General features: G+C 39.6%; 2 protein-coding genes across 2 annotated transcripts; both read right to left on the minus strand.

The window, feature by feature from the left end:
• Window positions 1-4,145: 4,145 nt before the first annotated feature.
• On the minus strand, window positions 4,146-7,305 carry LOC137266050 (beta-porphyranase A-like). The gene is made up of 3 exons (XM_067801548.1): window positions 7,020-7,305; window positions 6,088-6,232; window positions 4,146-5,626 (listed from the first exon to the last, which is right to left on the minus strand). The coding sequence occupies exons 1-3, from the start codon at window positions 7,254-7,256 to the stop codon at window positions 4,173-4,175; spliced, it is 1,836 nt and encodes a 611-aa protein (XP_067657649.1). The 5' UTR covers window positions 7,257-7,305; the 3' UTR covers window positions 4,146-4,172.
• An 8,188-nt stretch (window positions 7,306-15,493) lies between these two features.
• On the minus strand, window positions 15,494-19,603 carry LOC137265269 (beta-porphyranase A-like). The gene is made up of 3 exons (XM_067800624.1): window positions 19,247-19,603; window positions 17,626-17,770; window positions 15,494-16,988 (listed from the first exon to the last, which is right to left on the minus strand). Exons 1-3 carry the CDS (start codon window positions 19,481-19,483, stop codon window positions 15,535-15,537), a joined length of 1,836 nt encoding a protein of 611 aa, XP_067656725.1. The 5' UTR covers window positions 19,484-19,603; the 3' UTR covers window positions 15,494-15,534.
• Window positions 19,604-26,023: the final 6,420 nt, after the last annotated feature.

The following is a 26,023-nucleotide window of genomic DNA, read 5'->3' on the forward strand; positions in this document are numbered from 1 at the left end:
GCTTTGACCTTGTTTTGAGCATTTAGCTCTGAGTCTGAGCTAACGAAATTTCACTATGAAGAGTATTACATTTGTCGAGTCCAAACATCAGTAATTGTCATACTGCCAAACATTTGGCCACTATTTATAAATAATAGTCACGTGACTTCCATGTTGAGTAGTGTAAACCCGAACGTTGGCTAGGGCTATAAGAGAATATGTATATATAGGCAATGCCTACCATTAGCGGATGCTGATGTAGAGTTTGGGTGCTACGACGAATTATACACAAGTCAGATTAGTTAAATGACTGAAGTACGCAAGGTATTACAGACCTATTGGGTTTTAAGTGATTTTGGCAAGTTTTTTTCGTACTCTCAGATTTGTAATTAATTGAGAAAATGTGATTTTTATTGAGTGAAATACGCAAATCCACGCCTTATCTGGAGCTCCGGTTGAGAGGGAGGAGTTCTATTGTGTATAAGATAAAGTTCCATCGTGTATAAGATAAAGAATCATTTGGAAAAATAGCTGATGATATTGTTGGAAAGTGATCACTTCCTCAAAGGTCATTGTGGACTGACTAATCAAATTCATTAAGAAGAGTAGAGTCTGCAAGAGACAAATCCATTGAAGAGTAGGTGCCAGTTGCAGGAAGCAGATAAGTACTCGAATCATCATTGCATATACACACGCGGTGTGTGTGTGTGTGTGTTGATTTGGGATCTACCCCTTGTCCTTTTTTGTGGGCGCCAAGCTCCTACACTGGATGTTTTCAGAGATATCCATGTCTTCGAGAGATCCAAACTTATTATAAATTTGGATTCTATTTTCTGCCTCTTTTGAGGTTCTACCTTTATGGTATTTTTTCAGATTCGTTTATCGGTTTGATTTTTTTTGTTTTGGTAGTTGCTTACCGTTATTCACAGAGAGAAGTTTGGAAGTGGGCTGTGGTGATGTTCTTGGGAAGATGGCCGAAATTGAACTTCTGCTGTAGCAGTTGTTGTTGATATTGAGGCACCAGTTTGCACTGACTGGTCAGGAGAGTAGACTTCGGGTTCAACAGTGTCAGCCCATGTCAAATTAGTTTTGCATTGCGTTGATGAAGTGGACACAGTTGAAGTTACAGTTTGATTTGTTCCTGTTATTGTAACTGAAGCACAGGACTCTTTTTGGTCTGGTGTGTGAACAACAAGGATTTTGGCATTAATCTAATTTTATTAATTTCAATTTGTAGTCGCCAGATCGGACATTCTTTTGCAAAAAGATGAATGATTCACAGAGAGAAGTTTGGAAGTGGGCTGTGGTGATGTTCTTGGGAAGATGGCCGAAATTGAACTTCTGCTGTAGCAGTTGTTGTTGATATTGAGGCACCAGTTTGCACTGACTGGTCAGGAGAGTAGACTTCGGGTTCAACAGTGTCAGCCCATGTCAAATTAGTTTTGCATTGCGTTGATGAAGTGGACACAGTTGAAGTTACAGTTTGATTTGTTCCTGTTATTGTAACTGAAGCACAGGACTCTTTTTGGTCTGGTGTGTGAACAACAAGGATTTTGGCATTAATCTAATTTTATTAATTTCAATTTGTAGTCGCCAGATCGGACATTCTTTTGCAAAAAGATGAATGAGTTCCAGAGCAGTTGGTGCATTTTGTAAAGTTGCTGTCAAAGTCTTCAGTAACAAGGATTTTTCTGCTGCAGTGAGTGCATGTAATAGAATTTGTGCAGTTGTTTATACCATGACCATACATTTGGCATTTAAAACATCTCAGCGAATTGGGAAGATAAGCGTCAACGTTGAGATGGCAATATCCTGCTGTAATTGATTTTGGAGCTGTTGGATAAGAAAAATGGAATAGGTAGGCGTTTCTTCCTTTAGTTTAAGAGTTTTTCCGGGTTATGAATCCTTTCACAAACGTCACCCCCTTTTCTGTAATTTCTGTGACTATATCTAATTCACTCTTATCTGATCCTGGTCTCTGACAATTCCTTTGCTAGTGTTCAAAGTTCTCTGTGGAGATACCGAAACAGGTATGCGAGCAAACAGCTGAGTTGACATCAGATTTGTTGATTGTTGTTTCCTGCTTCATTTGATGAACAAATAGCTTGAGCACAGTCGTTTGATATTTCGGACCTCACTCGCAATACCATGGGGACCCTCTGACACTGCAAAAGGGTTTAATTTTAAAGGTGACGTTTCAAGTGTCTCAAATACTAAAATCATGGCCGGTATTCAGTTGATTTAAATGGTCGCTGGCCATCATCATTACCGTCCAGTTGACGTTTGTTTCGTGTTGGTTATTTTTTGTATTCTATAGTTAGTGTACAAGGTTCATCATCCAAACTCCCCACCCACCACGGAGTACCACAAGGACAATGCTAAATCAAGTGGGTCTCCAACTTGCAGCGCCAAGGATACTCGGATGATATACTCCAGCAGAAGAGTTATAAATAAAAAATCCACCAGACTGGATCATGAGCCACTGCTTCTGGACATACGACTCTAGGCAATCTTGCAAATCATATATTTCAAAATCATAATGATCTTGTGTGAACAATTGTGCCCAAACCTCAAGTAAAACATTTTCAAATGAAATTTGTGTCATGACACATAAAGAAGGTCCATACACAGGGCTTGGTGTGACCAGCCGATTGACAGAATCGGACCGATTCTGCTACCCGTCTAGGTGACGTAAGGGCCAAATTGGTGTGTTGAGTGAAAGGTACACTGTTCAGGGTCCTACTGCCCTCAGCCACCAGACAACTGTCCTCCAACGACATGGGACGCAACCCATGGCAAACAGGTTGCCCAATTCGGTCTCTCCTTGCAATGGACCTAGTCAACCCGGGTCCACACAGATGTTTGAACAGCTCTTAGCGTTACCCAGTTCACGTGGCCTATTCTTACACGAACATGGTTATCCTCAAATGTCACTGCATCGCTCCATTAATTTAAATCTACAATCCATGTGACCTAAAACAATTCTTGTAGTCATTTCTGATCTTGGGACCTAAAATATTTGCACTGTTGCATTATCTAGTGTCAAATACAGGTACACCTCTTTAGCCTATAGAGGCAAATTCCCTGGGAAATGTCGCTATCATATTTTTCTTTGCCCATCTATGCTATCGATGTATATGCTTTCTCTTTATTTGGTTTGGAGGCTGTCATTATATAATTTCCTATCGTGATTATCCAATCACGATTGTGATCATTATGGTACAATATACTGTAACTCTTTTTAAGGGTTAACATACCCTTTGACCGGTACTCATAGTGACTAATGTTAAAGGACATCGGTTAATACTTTTCTGGGAGTCCTTTCACGAAGCAACCTTTACTAAGGTTAACTTCACTCTCATTCTTCAACATTGCTCTGATGCTACCCTAGTGACATACGATCACTTTAAGGCTTTGTGAAAGGAGACACTGATATATAGTAACTGAGATTATAATTCCTGGACATCTGGATCTTATCCAGTAGACCTGGGAAATTACCAAGGTAACATAACAATAAGCTTTCATACTAAAATTCGCCATTTCCATAACGAATCCCTGCAAGGTAATAATGCAACTCTACTATTTGTGTTTTTCTACGTTCTAGACATCATATTCATGAAAATGATAATTATTTGAAAACGCTGTCCTTTACGAATTTAGATACACATTAAACCTCCTGCGCGTGGATTAAATGTATATTGATTTGGAAATTTACAAAAGAAACATCAATAATATAGTGTGCCTTCATTATTAGCACTATAATCATGGCAATCAAATAGCAATTCTTTTGTAAATCATATTTCAAAAACAGGACTCCACGGAAGAGCTTGCCAAGACTTTCTGATGTAGTTGCTGAATTTCTTCGCACCACAATCGTTATCAATCCTGATTTCCAAATACACAGTCTTGACCAACTGATGTGATTTCTTATTGCTTTCCATACGCATATCTCCCACAATGTCCATGCAAAACCATGGACATTCTACTAGTTCGAGTTATGTCAAGATAAATTTTAAAAGTAAAGCAATATCTCCATGTGTTCACCTAGAACTGTCAGCGTGAAAGAGCTTCCCCCTTTAAGGACAAGACATGCACCATAAGCAAATTCTTTGATAACAGATTCGAGCAATGGAAATACGTTCAAGGGAAAAGTCCAACGACAAAAATGATGTTTATTTTTTCACTACTCTTTATTATTGAAGGTGTCCAACAACTAGTGCGACAGAGCTAACATGGCCTCCATTTCCACCCAAGGACATACCGACTGTGTTGGAAGAATGAACTCTATTTGCAGGGACTGAGAATTCCCACAATTCCCATTTGGTTGGGGCGTTGTTCTTGTCTGAATCGTACAGACTGTAGGTGGATGACAATGTATACCCATTAAAGGTTACAGTGGGTTTTCCGTTTTCGCTCTTGCTTCTGCTTACACCGATCCTAAGACGAGCAGTATGGAAGCCGGATCCTGGTACCTGAATCGTGGTTTGTGCATGTCCGTTACTAATCGGAATGACCATATCCTTTCCATAGTAGGTATTTTCATTGTTAGTCTTGACGCCTCCAAAGTTGTAGTTGGTACCGAACTTGTAGTAACAGACACATTCTCCCGGGAGACCGACTTTCCCATTGTTTTTGGTGGTGTCAAAGTGGACGTTCCAGTGCATTACTGGATTGCCATTCTGGTACTGAAGGCAAGTAGACACACCTGTTGTTGGGTGGATCCAGCCGTTGTGGAAGTCCAGCTTTACATTCTGCCATTGCTTTCCGTAGTTATAAAGGAGTACCATAACATCTTTGTTTTTTGGGTTTGCGAGGGCAAGAGGTGAAACTACTCTCTCCCACCCGGTGTACGCACTTTCAACCCTCAGAAACTTCTGATCGTAGTACAAATTTTTAAAGAAATGGAAGTAGTTTGCAAGTGCTGTTTCATGCCCATCCTTCGTGAACAGGGACCAGTTGAGACTGTTATGACCTGGATATTGCTCATTGGCCAGAAGGAAAACGATGGCTCTTTCCATAAACTCTCTAAGATTCAGGTAAGTAAACATGTGTCCAAATCCAAGGTACAAAGTACCAAAATCTACAATTCCTGAATGTGCGTCCTGACTGATTCCATGAACTGGGCCTCTGCCAAACTCACTGATAATTATAGGAAAGCTCCTTCCTTTCGTTTTATGAGAATAGTTCTCAATCATGTCAATCAAGGCAACCAGTCGTGCTTCGTTGATACCGTGAAACTCATGACTTCCACCGGATACATTAATATCGTTGTAAGCATGAAAGGAAAAGAAGTCCATGTGATCCAGAGACATGTCCATAAACTCTCTATTTCTCTCCCACAAACGGAAGTTATCAGCATCTGTTCTGATTATATAGCCAGTATATGTTGGACCTCCCACCTTGATGCCAAATCTTGATTTGAGCTTTTGAGCTACAGATTTGTGAAAGTTCAAGACAGTCCCTGAGTCCAGAGCCTGCCATGAAGCGTCTGGTTCGTTTATGACTTCAAAGTAAGCTGGGAGGGGTCCTCCGGTATAATCCTTGGCACCCTGAACCATGAGAGACACGAACTCTGCAGCAGCGTCTACGTTATTAGGGAACTTGCCTTGGTGGTGCGACTTGTCGATCCAGTTTGGCCAACTGAGACCTAGGAAATACATCATTTCCCAAATAAGGCAACGCCCTTAAAGGAAGATAACTTTCCAGTTACAGTTTCAAGACAGTAAAGTTACCAGATATGGATATTGTGTATTATTTTACACAAAATGAAAGTTGTTCTGGAAGAGATTATCCGTTGCTGTAAATTATGTTCGACATATTTGTGACACAACTGTGAGTCTAATTTCCTCTTTCTTTGAGCAAATTCAGTTATAAGAATTTAAACGGATGCTTGGTGGAACTCTGTCATGATCACAGAAGGTAACGTCTTCCAACTCACTGAAGCCGGCTGGACAAGCATGAAAATACTACTATATCAAGATCATGAATGTCCTCTAACCGACTGATTTTCACTTTGCACACTAAATAGTTCTGTAATGTATTGAATAGTTCCATTGTATCCAGAAACTATCATAGACGCCTTCATTGATATATGGTCAAATTGCATACCTTTAATTTCCCATACAATATTCTTGACGCCATTTCCAAAACCGTGGACTTGCTCCATGTACTTGTTAAAGGTGTTGCTCTGAAGGCTACGGTCTTGTAAGTACTGTGGATCTGGGTAACCATGGTGACTTGAACTTTGATGCCACTGGTAAATTCATATAGATTTGTGAGAAAATCAAAGACATAAACAGAAGCATGACTGAACTGTGTGGATATGCCACGTTTAACCCCACTGAAAGAATAATTAGGTGACCAATTTCAAACCAATTATAGTTGGAATATTCACAGTGTATTCAGGCATTTGGTTGCATTCAGTTCATACAAACCTTGGATTTTTAATGGATTTAACGACATGACGGTGTTTCATATTCAGAACAATTAATTGAACAATAACTGAAAATTGAAATCGTGTTATACCAAGTGTTACTGACGATAGACTATGTATCAGATTATCAGTAGTGTTGGTGGAACGTCATGATGTCAGGTATTTTAACTGCAATGACACTTTGATGGGGTTCGAACCATTGAGGTTTCAAGCATATCAGTCAAAATGCTGAAACGAATGTAGGTCTCGTATATTCTGATATGTTTCAAGCAGAATGAACGTATAACCATATGGCAGCACCGAGGGAGTGAGTGAGCTATGTGGTTGTACGCCGCCTTTAGAAATATTCAAGCACTATCACGACAGGGAACACTCGAAGTGGACACATTGTAGCCATGAGAGGAATCAAAATGTCCTCCATGTAATATGTGTTGACATTAAAGCTGTCTTGCGGCTGATGTTGTACTCTTGACAAAATAACTTTTGAAGATTTGACTCGATAACAGAAATATTTTCCCTACAGTTCAATTCGACATTTCACACTGAAAACCTGTTTGATTAATTTCTAAGGATACGTTTCAGTAGAACAATAACATTAATTACGTACATTTGCGAATAGATGGCCTTTCAAGTCTCTGTTTATCCAACGCCCGGATTCAGCACCAATATCTTTGCATTTTGAGATCAAGTTCGAGTTAACTAGACCGTTGAATTTGTTCCATCTGTCCACTTCATAATGGACTCGTCCACCCTGGGAGAGCCACTCATTGTAGATGGTGACTGTGGTGTCGGAGATCACCTCCCCACACAAATAGACTGTAATGATGGCTAACGCTAGCCGCATGACTATATCAGATTCAGCGAGATGTGACCATGCTATATAGTGTAGGAACACGTGTGTAAAACACATGATAAGCACACCCTAACACTAATAGAATCAGGCATCCATATAGATAGACGTGTGAAATGTGCGCATATTTCCACAGTGTGACCCTCATTGACGACCATGGAATCAATAACAATGAACTTGTAACGCTAAAAAATAGTGACACTGTTGCCAGCTTACTTTCATATCTCTCCTTCAACTAAAGATAAGGCTGTTCGTCCATATACTGTGTTGGTTGTTTCTTAAAAAATACCATCATGAATTCATCGCATGTAGAGATAGACAGGTCGAGGTTGACAACCACAAGCAAACGTATTTCAGTTCGGTATTTGCGCATATGGAAGCATCGCATATTCAAAACGATTAATAAGATAACTGTTTAACTCACCACACAAGCAATTATGTTTTTAACCAGTATCAGCTGGAATAGTCACATGTCTTTAGGTGTTTCACTTACTTAATATAGAACATATAATTTGTTCTGAATGAAAAGACATGGTGTTGCATATTCAGGGCCCTTATTCTCGAAGCGTTCGTAGCCCTAAGAATTCTTAACTTTGATCGTAGCCAATGTGTTAAGAATGGGCTTAAGAAGTTCACAGGGCTACGAACGTTTCGAGAATAGCTAACCGGAACGATAAATCAGATTATTGAACGTTTAAAAATAGATTGTTTTACACCAAGTCAATAGACCATTCATGGGAGTTGGTGTCACATCATGCTGCCAGACATTCTAACTGGAACAATACTCTGATGGATTTCGAAACAGTGAGGTTTCAAAATAGATCAGACTGATCTCAAAACGCTGAAATGAATATAGCCCTCCTACAACAATACTCCTTTAAGTACCAAGTTATAAAGGAGGCAATGGCAACATTTAGGCTGTGGATGGACATCTGTATAACGTCTACCAAAACCGATACTTTCTTTTGCATGTTCCGTCATGGGCATGCGCTGAGAGTCAATCCTGATTTTGAAACCTTCGAGGTCCAAATTTGTATGGACCATTATTTCTATCAAGTTTACAGATTTTGCATTTTAAGGTCGAGATTTCATTGCCTGGTTGTGTGTGGCAAGGTGGAAACTGGTGGCTGTATGGTGTGGCTCATGCATCGGAGTTAATATTTATCGTCACATCGACAATATTGCAAACATGTGACGTAATAATGATATTGTAGAATGAACAAATATAATAAACTAAAACCCTGGTGACAAAGAACAGTAAAACCACTAATATATATCACAAATGTCCATTTAAGACTAGTAATTGAATCTAAAACAGTTTAACTATAGTGGACAATACAATATAAAAATGAGTTATAGGTTGCCAATAACTGAAGGTAGATCACCACACTAGGGACCATGGGGACTTACATTACTTTTGCTACCTGCATGGACCCTGGCTGGATTTACACCAGACCCTCAGTCGGTAGCAATTTAGGCACATCTAGCCATACATATAAAAAGACTTACATACTGTGATTAAAACAGCGGATGGTTTGATGTTACTTTGGAAGTTTGTGGGCTTACGCACCCTCTCGGGAGGACAATAATTTTGCAGTACGTCTTCTTGTTTATAATTCATTTATTTCTGACTTTTTAAATGAAGTTAATGTTTGGTCAACTTGTGGCATAAACACCTGCCAATGAGGAGAAGAAAGAAGCTGGGAAGGAGCTATATTATTCAGTTCAATGCCGGCAGCAGAAACACATGGTTTTATTCGTAAAGCAACAGGCGGCACAAGAGAAGATTTCTTATTGTATAAATCCTCATACAAAGGATTGAAGACATAGTTGTATGCAGGGTTTGACTCATTGGAATACAGTTTTGTTATATACTGTAAAGCGAATTTTATACGGAAGCGCTCAAGAGATGGTTCATCAGCCTCGACGTACAGGCTGTCAACAGGTTCGAAAGGAGCCAAGATAAACTCTTAGACCTTGATGATGAACAGAATCTAATAGTTTTAGGTTGCTTTTGCAGGATCCACCATGTACATTTGAGTCATAATCAAGCTTCGAACGGACAAGTGATCTATATAGGTGTAGGAGGGTAGCTTGATCACCTCCCCACTTTGAATTAGACACGACTTTCAATAAATCAAGTGCCTTCAGGCATTTAGTTTTTAGGGTTTTGATATGCGGGAGAAAAGTTAAATGTGAGGGAAAAATCAGACCTAACAACCTGGCCTCCCTGACAACTTTGATGGGAGTGCCATTTGAGCACAGTTCCGTATCCTCATGTGGTTTATATTTACGGCAAAAATATATGCAATTAGTTTTTGATTTAGAAAATTTAAAGCCGTTTTCAAGACATCATTCATCTATTTTGTTTACACATAACTGCGGTTGGCGTTCATTTAAAACCTTTGATAAACTGTTGATTTTAATACTAAACAATGTGACAGACAAAATACCTTGTGGGAATCCCTGATCATGACTGTAATGATCAGACAGGGTTGAACTTGAAATTGCCTGTCATTTCAAAAGTTGGATATAAATTGAGGCAATCGGACTCGTAAAGTAAAGTCTCCAAAGTAATGTAAATATTTTAAAATCCCAATGTTTCCATGTCGTGTCGTACGCTTTTTCTAAATCGAAAAGATCGACACTGCATGCTGCTTATTTATATATATGTTGATTTTCTTAACAAAACATTCCAAACGCACGAGATGATTGATAGCACTTCGAAAAGGTTTCATTGTAGTCTTCCCCATTATCTGAATTGAAATTAATAGCTTTCTTTTCTTGCTGTTTTTGATATTTTTCGAATTCAGGTAGATAAACCTTTTCGATACATGAGCTTCATACTGCTCTTGATCAGGCCCACGACACTGCTTCTGGAGCTGATAGCATCCACTATCAACTCCTGAAACACTTACCTGAATCATGTTTGGAGACACTCTTACATACTTTTGATGACATTTAGAAAAATAGACCTTTCCCTTCCTCATGGCACGATGCTATAGTCGTTCCAATCCCCAAACCTGGACGCGATCATACTCATCCTTCCAATTATAGGCCCATTTCACTAACTAGCTGAGTTAGCAAGACCATGGGACGCATGATAAATAATCGACTTGTTTGGTACTTGGAAACCAATAACCTCATAACATATATACAATGTGGTTTCTGTAAAAACAGAAGTGCTATCAATCATCTCGTGCGTTCCGAAAAGAGCAATGAGCATCTCATGTTGCCCTGCACGTTGATTGTTTTGAGCATGTGAAATGCCATAGGAACGACTTGAGCTAGTACCAGTAGTATCGTTCTTGTGTAATGAAGACTTAATGTTGTCTAGACCATCTAAAATCTCACAATTAAACTTGCATTGTTCAGAGTTTTCTTTATATTTGAAGTTATGATAGTTATCATATTTCACTTACTTGCTGATAGTACAGGACAGCTGCTCGGAGTCACTGATAAATTCTCTCTAGAGAGATTAGCATCTAAATATTCGCGGAACAGCTGTAAAGACTTTCGGTTGTTCTGAATGTTTAGAAGAAGCAGTCTTGCACACAGTCATCGGAAGAGTACTCCATGTTGTAAATGCAGCCAAGACACGCAACAGCAGTCCTGTTCAGTCATTCATGATCCTGACGTACCTGTTGCAATACAGTCCATCCTTTTAAAGCACACTCATCACGTGCCTTACTCAAATTACTCTCGAACCCAAACACACAACCGCTTTTTTTGTAACTATGTATGTATTCAGTCGACCATTAATCAAAGAACGTTAATGTACAGAAAATGCATCGGATTTCCATTTCGTAATCTTTCGTTAGTGTCTTGGTTAAATGACTAATAATATGCTAGACACAAGAAGTATGGGAACACCCTCAAATTTGATAGTCATATAACTTCAGCGTGGTGTGATCATTTACCCACCATAGCAAATGCCCCTTTATGTCTGCTTAATGGGCACTTCATACGACATGACAGAACATGCAGTGAAGCAACTAATTCTTTGAGCATGAGTATATTGAAACATTGTCAAAAACAGCGAAAAACCATGGTGTTGAAACAAACCAGCACCTGTGACCATATTGTCCCAAACGCCCAAACACAACAGCCTAGAGTACATTTGATCCCACTTTACTCTTGTTATGGAAGTCGGTCCCATATCTTTAAAGCTTTCGTCGTATCCCACATACAGGGATTTGGGTGAGAGTTGTTATAACTCTCCTCTCGAATGGTCTTAGTCAGCAATACGCAAATATTTATGATACGGTACCCCAAACATGCGAGCCATTGTCAACATGTTTGACTACAGTATCGATACTTACAATCTGCTTTCATTGAAAGTCTTGACATGCATCACCAGAAGATCATCCGATAAATATATGTGCAAAAACTCTGCTCTCCCGAACTGATAGGCACGTTTTGTTTTGTCCAATCAAATACTCCGAAGGAAAAAGAAAGAACTGTCACAGCAAAAGTATGTGTGGCTTTGACCTTGTTTTGAGCATTTAGCTCTGAGTCTGAGCTAACGAAATTTCACTATGAAGAGTATTACATTTGTCGAGTCCAAACATCAGTAATTGTCATACTGCCAAACATTTGGCCACTATTTATAAATAATAGTCACGTGACTTCCATGTTGAGTAGTGTAAACCCGAACGTTGGCTAGGGCTATAAGAGAATATGTATATATAGGCAATGCCTACCATTAGCGGATGCTGATGTAGAGTTTGGGTGCTACGACGAATTATACACAAGTCAGATTAGTTAAATGACTGAAGTACGCAAGGTATTACAGACCTATTGGGTTTTAAGTGATTTTGGCAAGTTTTTTTCGTACTCTCAGATTTGTAATTAATTGAGAAAATGTGATTTTTATTGAGTGAAATACGCAAATCCACGCCTTATCTGGAGCTCCGGTTGAGAGGGAGGAGTTCTATTGTGTATAAGATAAAGAATCATTTGGAAAAATAGCTGATGATATTGTTGGAAAGTGATCACTTCCTCAAAGGTCATTGTGGACTGACTAATCAAATTCATTAAGAAGAGTAGAGTCTGCAAGAGACAAATCCATTGAAGAGTAGGTGCCAGTTGCAGGAAGCAGATAAGTACTCGAATCATCATTGCATATACACACGCGGTGTGTGTGTGTGTGTGTTGATTTGGGATCTACCCCTTGTCCTTTTTTGTGGGCGCCAAGCTCCTACACTGGATGTTTTCAGAGATATCCATGTCTTCGAGAGATCCAAACTTATTATAAATTTGGATTCTATTTTCTGCCTCTTTTGAGGTTCTACCTTTATGGTATTTTTTCAGATTCGTTTATCGGTTTGATTTTTTTTGTTTTGGTAGTTGCTTACCGTTATTCACAGAGAGAAGTTTGGAAGTGGGCTGTGGTGATGTTCTTGGGAAGATGGCCGAAATTGAACTTCTGCTGTAGCAGTTGTTGTTGATATTGAGGCACCAGTTTGCACTGACTGGTCAGGAGAGTAGACTTCGGGTTCAACAGTGTCAGCCCATGTCAAATTAGTTTTGCATTGCGTTGATGAAGTGGACACAGTTGAAGTTACAGTTTGATTTGTTCCTGTTATTGTAACTGAAGCACAGGACTCTTTTTGGTCTGGTGTGTGAACAACAAGGATTTTGGCATTAATCTAATTTTATTAATTTCAATTTGTAGTCGCCAGATCGGACATTCTTTTGCAAAAAGATGAATGAGTTCCAGAGCAGTTGGTGCATTTTGTAAAGTTGCTGTCAAAGTCTTCAGTAACAAGGATTTTTCTGCTGCAGTGAGTGCATGTAATAGAATTTGTGCAGTTGTTTATACCATGACCATACATTTGGCATTTAAAACATCTCAGCGAATTGGGAAGATAAGCGTCAACGTTGAGATGGCAATATCCTGCTGTAATTGATTTTGGAGCTGTTGGATAAGAAAAATGGAATAGGTAGGCGTTTCTTCCTTTAGTTTAAGAGTTTTTCCGGGTTATGAATCCTTTCACAAACGTCACCCCCTTTTCTGTAATTTCTGTGACTATATCTAATTCACTCTTATCTGATCCTGGTCTCTGACAATTCCTTTGCTAGTGTTCAAAGTTCTCTGTGGAGATACCGAAACAGGTATGCGAACAAACAGCTGAGTTGACATCAGATTTGTTGACTGTTGTTTCCTGCTTCATTTGATGAACAAATAGCTTGAGCACAGTCGTTTGATATTTCGGACCTCACTCGCAATACCATGGGGACCCTCTGACACTGCAAAAGGGTTTAATTTTAAAGGTGACGTTTCAAGTGTCTCAAATACTAAAATCATGGCCGGTATTCAGTTGATTTAAATGGTCGCTGGCCATCATCATTACCGTCCAGTTGACGTTTGTTTCGTGTTGGTTATTTTTTGTATTCTATAGTTAGTGTACAAGGTTCATCATCCAAACTCCCCACCCACCACGGAGTACCACAAGGACAATGCTAAATCAAGTGGGTCTCCAACTTGCAGCGCCAAGGATACTCGGATGATATACTCCAGCAGAAGAGTTATAAATAAAAAATCCACCAGACTGGATCATGAGCCACTGCTTCTGGACATACGACTCTAGGCAATCTTGCAAATCATATATTTCAAAATCATAATGATCTTGTGTGAACAATTGTGCCCAAACCTCAAGTAAAACATTTTCAAATGAAATTTGTGTCATGACACATAAAGAAGGTCCATACACAGGGCTTGGTGTGACCAGCCGATTGACAGAATCGGACCGATTCTGCTACCCGTCTAGGTGACGTAAGGGCCAAATTGGTGTGTTGAGTGAAAGGTACACTGTTCAGGGTCCTACTGCCCTCAGCCACCAGACAACTGTCCTCCAACGACATGGGACGCAACCCATGGCAAACAGGTTGCCCAATTCGGTCTCTCCTTGCAATGGACCTAGTCAACCCGGGTCCACACAGATGTTTGAACAGCTCCAGTTCACGTGGCCTATTCTTACACGAACATGGTTATCCTCAAATGTCACTGCATCGCTCCATTAATTTAAATCTACAATCCATGTGACCTAAAACAATTCTTGTAGTCATTTCTGATCTTGGGACCTAAAATATTTGCACTGTTGCATTATCTAGTGTCAAATACAGGTACACCTCTTTAGCCTATAGAGGCAAATTCCCTGGGAAATGTCGCTATCATATTTTTCTTTGCCCATCTATGCTATCGATGTATATGCTTTCTCTTTATTTGGTTTGGAGGCTGTCATTATATAAGTTCCTATCGTGATTATCCAATCACGATTGTGATCATTATGGTACAATATACTGTAACTCTTTTTAAGGGTTAACATACCCTTTGACCGGTACTCATAGTGACTAATGTTAAAGGACATCGGTTAATACTTTTCTGGGAGTCCTTTCACGAAGCAACCTTTACTAAGGTTAACTTCACTCTCATTCTTCAACATTGTTCTGATGCTACCCTAGTGACATACGATCACTTTAATGCTTTGTGAAAGGAGACACTGATATATAGTAACTGAGATTATAATTCCTGGACATCTGGATCTTATCCAGTAGACCTGGGAAATTACCAAGGTAACATAACAATAAGCTTTCATACTAAAATTCGCCATTTCCATAACGAATCCCTGCAAGGTAATAATGCAACTCTACTATTTGTGTTTTTCTACGTTCTATACATCATATTCATGAAAATGATAATTATTTGAAAACGCTGTCCTTTACGAATTTAGATACACATTAAACCTCCTGCGCGTGGATTAAATGTATATTGATTTGGAAATTTACAAAAGAAACATCAATAATATAGTGTGCCTTCATTATTAGCACTATAATCATGGCAATCAAATAGCAATTCTTTTGTAAATCATATTTCAAAAACAGGACTCCACGGAAGAGCTTGCCAAGACTTTCTGATGTAGTTGCTGAATTTCTTCGCACCACAATCGTTATCAATCCTTATTTCCAAATACACAGTCTTGACCAACTGATGTGATTTCTTATTGCTTTCCATACGCATATCTCCCACAATGTCCATGCAAAACCATGGACATTCTACTAGTTCGAGTTATGTCAAGATAAATTTTAAAAGTAAAGCAATATCTCCATGTGTTCACCTAGAACTGTCAGCGTGAAAGAGCTTCCCCCTTTAAGGACAAGACATGCACCATAAGCAAATTCTTTGATAACAGATTCGAGCAATGGAAATACGTTCAAGGGAAAAGGAGTCCAACGACAAAAATGATGTTTATTTTTTCACTACTCTTTATTATTGAAGGTGTCCAACAACTAGTGCGACAGAGCTAACATGGCCTCCATTTCCACCCAAGGACATACCGACTGTGTTGGAAGAATGAACTCTATTTGCAGGGACTGAGAATTCCCACAATTCCCATTTGGTTGGGGCGTTGTTCTTGTCTGAATCGTACAGACTGTAGGTGGATGACAATGTATACCCATTAAAGGTTACAGTGGGTTTTCCGTTTTCGCTCTTGCTTCTGCTTACACCGATCCTAAGACGAGCAGTATGGAAGCCGGATCCTGGTACCTGAATCGTGGTTTGTGCATGTCCGTTACTAATCGGAATGACCATATCCTTTCCATAGTAGGTATTTTCATTGTTAGTCTTGACGCCTCCAAAGTTGTAGTTGGTACCGAACTTGTAGTAACAGACACCTTCTCCCGGGAGACCGACTTTCCCATTGTTTTTGGTGGTGTCAAAGTGGACGTTCCAGTGCATTACTGGATTGCCATTCTGGTACTGAAGGCAAGTAGACACACCTGTTGTTGGGTGGATCCAGCCGTTGTGGAAGTCCAGCTTTACATTCTGCCATTGCTTTCCGTAGTTATAAAGGAGTACCATAACATCTTTGTTTTTTGGGTTTGCGAGGGCAAGAGGTGAAACTACTCTCTCCCACCCGGTGTACGCACTTTCAACCCTCAGAAACTTCTGATCGTAGTACAAATTTTTAAAGAAATGGAAGTAGTTTGCAAGTGCTGTTTCATGCCCATCCTTCGTGAACAGGGACCAGTTGAGACTGTTATGACCTGGATATTGCTCATTGGCCAGAAGGAAAACGATGGCTCTTTCCATAAACTCTCTAAGATTCAGGTAAGTAAACATTTGTCCAAATCCAAGGTATAAAGTACCAAAATCTACAATTCCTGAATGTGCATCCTGACTGATTCCATGAACTCCGCCTCTGCCAAACTCACTGATGATTATTGGAACGTTCCTTCCTTTCTTTTTATGAGAGTAGTTCTCAATCATGTCAATCAAGGCAACCAGTCGTGCTTCGTTGATACCGTGAAACTCATGACTTCCACCGGATACATTAATATCGTTGTAAGCATGAAAGGAAAAGAAGTCCATGTGATCTAGAGACATGTCCATAAATTGTTTTGTTCCCTCCCACAAACGGAAGTTATTAGCATCTGTTCTCATTGTATAGCCAGTATATGTTGGACCTCCCACCTTGATGCCAAATCTTGATTTAAGCTTTTGAGCTACAGATTTGTGAAAGTTCAAGACCGTCCCTGAGTCCAGAGCCTGCCATGAAGCGTCTGGTTCGTTTATGACTTCAAAGTAAGCTGGGAGGGGTCCTCCGGTATAATCCTTGGCACCCTGAACCATGAGAGACACGAACTCTGCAGCAGCGTCTACGTTATTAGGGAACTTGCCTTGGTGGTGCGACTTGTCGATCCAGTTTGGCCAGCTCAGACCTAATGAGGAAAGGAAAATGCAGCGATGAGATCCATCAGTAAGTGGACATTAAATAAATATTAATGAATGTTATTGCAATTTTGCGCGGTCGATTCTAACGGTAACTAAAGGGTGAATGTGAAAATATTAGCCCTGCAGTTATAACACGATGATGAGAGTGAAATGGGGTCGTATAGCTTTGGGGTGGAGCTACTGCTTTCAAATATTCATGAAATCTGTCTCTCAGCCAGTATCATATAAAACAATCTCTTGGATTGTGATAATATATACCATGTTTATTACCCAATTGTCTTCTCTCAACGTAGTCCAATCTAATGCTCCGCATAGATAACTGAAGTGGATAATTCAATACCTATATTTGCTTGAATATATCCGGAACTGTGTTTACTTGGTTAGATTCTGCAATCCAACTTATACCACAGTGTTAAAATGGATACCGCTACTGTCCTCAGTTGTTGGCACTCGATAGCCCAGTTTTACATTGTCTTGTCCAAAATAGTTTTCTGCCTTTAAAGATACATGCTATATACTTATTCTACAGTCTGTCGGTGACTGGGTATTTAACTGCTTGTATTTATTGTGTATATACAGCCTTTCGCCTCACTCTATGGCTGAAATATTGTATGCTTTACGAACCTTTAATCACCCATACCATGTTATTTACTCCGCTTCCAAAACCACGCCTTTGGTCCATGTAAAAGTTAAAGCTGCTCCTCTGTAGACTGGAGCTTTGTAGATAGTGGGGGTCTGGGTAACCATGGTGACTTGGATTTTGGTTCCACTGTAAATGAATGAATGAAAGCCAAAAAAACATGATGTACAGAAATAATCTTAGGGACACAACATGCACTATTTTGAATTGATGGTGCCTCTGGTAATGGTATTGATGCTATTTTCCAGAAAACATGACTGCTACATACAAAGAAATATATCTTCATATGAGTAGTGATTTTATCATTTTCAAGGTCAGGTTCAAAGCAGTCCGACGTGTAGCTGTTCTAGTTTGAATTTGCATGTTTTGTCTCGTATCGTTTTAAACTTCTGTGTACAGCACAATGTTCATGGCATCATAAGACACCGCATAGACTCCACCTTTTGACGAAATACATTTTAGACCAATCTGTGTGAATCAGTGAGTTTCCATGATTACCATGCATTTATAATTGTATCACAAAAACTGCATTACATCAGTCCTCATGTTACTGGACACTGTTTTCCAAGAATGCCCGCTAGTATAGCTAGTGGTACATAAACGGACGTGCCCAAAATAATTTGGGGGCTGGGCGTTATTTCTAAGTATTGCAACAAAGGGTTTCCTTTCTTTTTACCTTTTTGTGGTTATCTGCATATTTAGACTGACTACCAATATGATCGGAAAATCCAAATGTTAATAATCATTATGGCTTTTCTGCTTCCGGTGTCTTTGTGGGATGCTAGAGGCTATGGCGTAGGTCTACGTCTTTAGCACGCAGCCCGCTAAATGTTCACGACGGGGCTTGGCATTCATACAGAAATGGCGCAACACATATTTAGACACTCGCAGGGCCGCGGAGGTAGCCTGCTGGTAAAAGCATTCGTTTGTCACGTGTGTAAAGCCGATTTCTAGCGTTCACCGCCATAATATTACTGGAATACAGATAATAGCGATGTAGAACTAAACTAACTCACTCATTGTCTTAAATGATTATTCCTGGCTATTTATTATTCCGTCGTCATTCTGGGGTTCTATCGAATTCGGATAACTAGAAATAATGACATCGGACCACTGTACAGCTACCAAAGAGACGTTTTACATTCAGACATTTCAGAAATTAAACATGTCAACATGGTGTGTGCAGGTAAATTATGTGGGTAGGATTTACCCTAACGATAGCCAACACTCTAATCAACATTACATCATCGGACTTGTATGTCCAAACTTCCATGAACAGAACAAATACATATTGATACACAATAAAGTGTTTCTTGTTTTCAATAGTTTCGGAATAAATAACACGTATAACTAGAAAGGCGATACTATAAGCATAATTATCTTGTAGGTTTTGCAAGTAAAACTAATTTTTAACCGGACGAAGAAATGATGTATTCCGTCACTACACCTAGTAATGTTGTCACTGGTCATTAGCTAAACATGTCCACTGCATGTAGGTACTACATTCTATGCCTAAATATAGATTCTTAATGGTTCACCATAACTGTTCAGCAAGGGCTTGGAAAGGTGTAGGTATATAGTATTTATACAGCAACTGATACTTACGTTCTGGAATAAGTGGCCATTCAAGTCTCTGTTCATCCAGCGTCCCGAATAGGCACCGATGTTTTTACATTTTGAGATCAGGTTAGTGTATGCAAGGCCATTGAATTTGTTCCATCTGTCCACCTCATAATGAACTCGTCCACCCTGGGAGAGCCACTCATTGTGGATGGTGACTGTGGTGTCAGAGATCACCTCCCCACTCAAGAAGATGGTAATGAAGGCGACGGCTGGCAGCATGACTATACCAGATTCCACGAAATGTGACAGTGTTATATATTGCAGGCATAAGTGTGAAAAGAACACATGTTAAGCACATCTGTCTATTATGAAAGTCAAGGTCCATAGAAAAATTACGCTACATTTTGGACAGAGATAACCTAGTTCCGTGCGATGACTTAATATCTGAGTTGTTTTCATTATCTCCTTGAGAATAAATCAGGGCCTATGCCTGAATTGTCCATGTACATGGCAAGATGTAACCCAAAGGGGCCTTGTAACTCTAAAATGTGCCATCAAGGTAAGTACTGTCAGTAACGGGGTCTTAGCACTATGTATCGTGACCATTTGCCGCACTAAAAAGAGCAGGGAACTCATTGGCTAAAAAAGAATCAGATCGCTGTCTCATTTGTGGGGCAGGTCAAGGCCAAGGTCTTCAATGGCGAACGGGCATGACACAATCCTGTTTGCGAGGAATAAATGTAGGTAAATTCACTGTGAAGGTATAAGTGTCCCCGAAAGAATGGCGATTACCGCACTGACAGGTGTCATCAGTTCAGCATGTTTTGTGTATGTCATTGTGTATACTGTGAAATAAACAAAAAAATAGTTGAGTTACTGATACAAATTCTGAGCAGGGATTTTGACTCGGAATCGAGAACTCACGATTTATTGAGCTTCCGAAGGCCCTATCAAAGTACAGCTGCGAGTTTTGTTCTGTATGCTTCATTTTGAAGGTAAATCTACTGGTTTGAAATGTGTGCATACTTTTTATACAGATACACATATTTTTAGATACAGTGACCAATGCTGAATTCGCCTTGGAACGATCTTGGTGTGTTGCCCTCGTTACATACCTTTCCTGTTAAACAGTGCTTAGTGACAGTACAGACCTTCACGGTGTTTATGGTGACAGTGTTTACCGTTCCAAGCCAATATGGTGTAATCTACAAAAACAGAATATACCCTATTTGTGACTATTTCCGACGCTAGACTTTACTGACCAGCCACTGATTTGTCCTAGGACTGGTGCAGGACTTTTGACGTACACTTGAAAATGCCCTTTCCACGTTCCAAGAACATTTCAAAGGTCGTCATGAAACTCTTGTTCGGTGTTTTTATTAATGTTACACTGATCAAAGTCTCAGGAAATCCGTTTGAAATCTGGTGGATAATGTAGACGGCATTTTCCAAACCATCAGTGACAATAATGCGATTTCTTTTTTTAACTTGTGTTCCTCCTGAGAGTGAGTGAGTGAGTTAATCTTTAACGTCACATCAGCAATAGCTCAGCCATATCGTGACGAAAACATTTAATACTGAAATGAAATATATGTCTATTATAAAACCTGTCAACGAAGGACAGTAAAACAACTAGAATATCACAGAGTAGAATATAAAACTAGTAACTATACCTTAAACAATTTATCTATAGAGGACAATACAATACAAATATGGGCTATAGACTGGTAACAACTCAAGGTAGATCACCATACTAGAGACCATGGGGACTTACTGTACCTTTGCTACTTGCATGGACCCTAGCTGGATTTATATCATCCCCTCAGCCGTCATAAAGGGGATTAGAAACACAGTTATAGGCAGGGTTAGATTCATTAGAGTACAAGTTAGTAATGTACTGTAAAGCTAACGTAATATACGCTGCTCAAGAGGTGGTTCATCAGCCTCAACATAGAGACAGTCAATAGGTGAAGTTTTAAAAGACCCAAGACAAAGTCTTAGACCTTGATGATGGACAGAATCAAGAAGTTTAAGGGTGCTTTTGCAGGTTCCACCATAGACGATGGAGTCATAATCAAGTTTAGTGATCTATGTAGATGAAGCAGGGTAGCCTGATCCCCTCCCCATTTAGATTTTGAAACCATTTTCAGAAAGTCAAGTGCTTTCAGGCATTTAGTTTTAAGTGATTTAACATGAGGTAAAAACGTTAAGTGTGAAACAAAGATTAGACCCAAGAACTTGGCTTCCTTCACAACTTTAATTGGCGTCCCATCTAGAAACAGTTCAGGGTCTTTATGTGGTGTGTATTTACGACAAAAATGTATGCAGTTAGGTTTTGATTTAGAGAATTTAAAACCGTTTTCAAGACACCATTGGTTGTGTTCTTATGCATATGTTTCCCACGACAAGAAATATTGTAAACCAAAAGTTACTGTGTTCTGTGATCTGATTGGTTGAAAAACATGATTAAATGTTATAAGATTCCCGGAAACTGAAAGACTATTCACCGCGTATTGACACGTAAACAATTGTTTTGTTGTGTCATCAACAGCGGTGACGTCATTCAAATCATATTGTCACGTAAAGTTAGAATGACGTCACAAATGAGCAGCTCCAGATGCTACCATGAGAACCAGCTGAAACGACCAGCTGATGACACTTCACTGCTGTGACCGTATTCGATGTAAACGAGTGCAGACAGTAAAACCCCTTTGGTTTACTTTTGTGTTTACAATGTCGATAAACATCATGTGTTGGCCAATTTCCGGGTGTTATTGAGTATTCGGTTCCAAATGCATTCCCGTGCTTCAAATACTCAATAACGCCCAGAAATTGGCCAACACATGATGTTTATCTCCTAATTAAAATCATCCACAAATAACGATTCATCAATTGAATCCTATAAAACTTTTGATAAACTGTTTATCTTTATACTAAAAAGTGTGACAGACAAAATACTGCCTTGTGGAAACCCTGATCCTGATTATAATGATCAGACAGGGTAGAACCCACTCGGACTTGAAATTGTCTATTATTTAAAAAGGCAATAAATTGAGGCAAACGACCTCGCAAGCCAAAGTCATGTAAATCTCTCAGAATGCCATATTTCCAGGTTGTGTCATATGCTTTTTCGAGATCAATTGTTAATTAATGTTTTTTTAACAAATGATTCCAGTCGCACGAGGTGATCGACTGTACTTCTGTTTTTACGGAAACCACACTGTATATCTGTTATGAGGTTATTTGTTTCCAAGTACCAAACAAGTCGATTATTTATCATGCGTTCCATGGTCTTGCAAACACAGGTAGTTAATGAAATCGGACGATAATTGGATGGATCCGTATGATGACGTCCAGGTTTAGGCATTGGTACTACTATAGCATCACGCCATGAAGAAGGAAATTTCCCGGAAGTCCAAATATCATCAAAAGTGGATAAGAGCGTCTCTGAACAGGATTCTGGTAGGTGCTGTAGCAGTATGAAGTTCATGAATAGAAAACGTTTCATTGTAATCTTCCCCATTATCTCAACTGAAATCAATAGTTTCCTTTTCTTGTTGTTTTTGATATTTTTGGAATTCAGGTAGATAATTAGATGAGGAAGAATGTTTGGCGAACGTCTCTCCAAGCTTATTTGCAATTTCTGATTTAGTGGTTAATAACTGTTTCCCATCTTTTAGATAGTGAATGCTAGATTTAGAGCCCCTACCTTTGATTTTGTGGATCATATTCCATATCTTTGATATCGGTGTGCGCGCATTCATTTTGGATACATAGTGTAGGTATATAATTAGAAGAGGAGAGTTTCGCCCAGTTTATTCGCAATATCTGATTTATCAGTAAGTAATTGATCTCCATGTTTAAGATGATGGACAGTAGATTTAGTACCTTTAATTTTCTGGATCATGTTCCATACATTGGACATTTGTGTCCGAGAATTTATTTTGGATACATAATTTTGCCAAGATTGGCGTTTGTTCTGTTTAAAAGTACGCCGCGCTTTAGCATTTAAAATTTAAAATTTATTTAGATTATGCACCATAGGATGGCGACGGAAATACTGTTCTGCTTTTTTCCTTGCCTTCCTAGCCTGTTTGCATTCATCGCTGAACCATGGTTTTCGAATATGTTGAACTGCAAAGGACTTTGGTATACACTCATCAGCTATGGAATTCAGTTCATCGGAAAAACATTTAATAGCATCAGGAACGTCAATAAAACGTTCGGGTTTAAGTTTTCCAGGGCACAGTGTTTCATATAAAGCACAGTTAGCCTTTTTAAAATTCCGCCTTGATGATGGAGGAACATCAGATGGAGTTACAGATTTTAGTATAGTAGGAAAATGGTCACTTCCACAGAGGTCATCGTGGACTGACCATTGAAATTCATTTAGTAGTTCTGAATTTGTGAGTGACAAGTCGAGAGCAGAATAGGTACCTGTACCAGGGTGTAAATATGTGTGTAAACATGATTATAAATACATAAATCATTTTCAGAACAAAAGTCTTCCAACAATTTACCTTTAGTGTTTGTAGTTACACTATCCCAGAGTGGGTTGTGGCCATTTAAATCTCCCATGAAAATACAGGGCTTCGGGAGTTGGTCATATAGAGCTTGAAGATAATTTTTGGCAAACGTCGAAGACGGCGAAATATTGAGAGAGCATAGCGTAAACTCTACATGTGAAGTAATTCTCACTGCAACAGCCTGCATATTAGTAAAAAGTGAAATAGGGTTTTGAATAACGTTTTGTCTGACTAGGATGGATGATCCGCCAGTGGCCCTATCACCCAGAGGTGAAAAACAATGATATGCATTAAAATGACGAAGGTCAAATGTATCTGTTTGTTTTAAATATGTTTCTTGGAGACATATCGCTGAAGGTGTAAAATCTTGGACTAATAGCTGTAATTCATGGAAATAAGTCGTCAGTCCTCTGCAGTTCCACTGTACAATATTATTGGAATAACCTATCTTCTAGGGGGATTTATTGGGGATCTATCCCGTACTCGTTTGGAGGGCGACAAGCTATGTGCCCATGTCTTCAAGAGACCCATATTTATTGAGCAATTGAATTTTATTTTGTGACCCTTTAGGGGCTCTGCCACTTTGTTGTTTTGAAGCATCAGACTTAGGCTTAGGTTTACCTTTAACAGTTTGTTGTCTATCAGCTGTCGATTGAGACACAGTGCGTGACTGGGAAGATAATTTATGATCAGAAGAAGAGTTTGATGTTCCAGGATTCCTCAGTCTGTAATGACATAGCTGGGTATAGAAGTTGTGGAGAGTCGCAATTGACCCAAGTAGAGGTAGTTTAGCAGCTTCTAGACGATTTTGTTATTTTAGAGCTGCGCACAGATGATGTGTTTGCTACTGTAGCAAAACTTTCTGTAAGGTCAGATCAGTTTTTTTGCCTCACAAAAAGGGACGTTTTGGGTAAACTTTAGTCTGTTTATTGCCATTTGCTCTTACTAAATTGGACATTGTTTCGAAGAAGATGAATGGTCGACTGAGCAGTTGGTGCATTGTTTAAAATCACTGTCACTGTCACTGTGGTGAGAAGACACACACAACAGACAATGTGCAGGTATTTACATCGTGTCCATATTTTTGTCATTTAGAACACCTGAGAGGATTGGGGATGTAGGTTTCACCTTGGGTGTTGCAGTAACCTGCCTTCACTGATTCAGGAACATTTGGGGATGAAAAAGAAAACAGATACGTATTTCTTTGGATGGTTTCATTGTTTTTTCAGGTTGAAAAGCGCTTTACATATAGCACACCTTGATCTTTCATCTCTGATGATATGTCAAGTTCGGACATATCAGCAAACAATCGATCACGATCTCTGCTGATACCTTTACTCGTGTTCAAGGTCTTGTGAGCAGAGACCGTGACCGGAATGCCCACAAAAGATTCAGTACTCATCAGATTAGTTGCTTGTTGTTTCTTGCCGCACTCAACTAGTAGCGCACCCGAACGTAAGCGTCTAATGTTCTTAACATCCCCAGCAATACCTTGGATACTGCGAAATGGTTCAGCTTTAATTTCATAAGCCATGGTTGGTGTCATATGGTTCATCATCCGAGTTCCTCACCCACCACGGAGTATCACAAGGACAATGCTAAAGCAAGCGGGCCTCTAGCTTGCAGCACCAAGGATACCCGGATGATATACTCTAGCAGAAGAATTAAAAGATTACTAATTCCACCAGATTGGCCCATGAGCCACCGCCTTCTGGCATAGGACTCTAGGCATAAATTCAAATACATGTTATTGTATTTCAAAATCCAAATAATTGCACTGTAATAATAAATCCAAGTCCGAAAATCAGATTTGCGCATTGACATATATGTATATATATATAGTCCATGTTCAAGGCTCCCATCTAGGTGAAGTAAGGGTCAAAGGGGTGTGTTGAGCAAAGGGAACACGGTTACAGGCCCCCAGTGCCCTCAACCCCTAGACTCCCGTCCTCCACCGACACCGGGTTGGTGGACCAAACCCCGGGTCCACAACGGGGGTGTCGGCGAGCTCTTAGCGTTACCCAGAACCCACCAGGTGGTAGTTTCCTTACTGCGACCATAAAACTGAAAATTTATCAAATGTTGTGATTGTATTTTTTGGTCAGAAAATCAAGCTTTACGTGACAAAAACCATTTGTCTCCAAACACAAATTCGAACCCAGGAAAGGTCCACCAAAACGCAGCATGAACATGAAGAGGGTATGGTGTTCTGCGTGCAGTGCATGCATCAAATGCTGCACGTGCTTTTCTCTTGATCCAGCCCGATAAAATGCACCCCCAAACTTGGTTGAAA

Source organism: Haliotis asinina, chromosome 15 (genome assembly GCF_037392515.1).
Source record: "Haliotis asinina isolate JCU_RB_2024 chromosome 15, JCU_Hal_asi_v2, whole genome shotgun sequence".
Classification (NCBI taxonomy): domain Eukaryota; kingdom Metazoa; phylum Mollusca; class Gastropoda; order Lepetellida; family Haliotidae; genus Haliotis; species Haliotis asinina.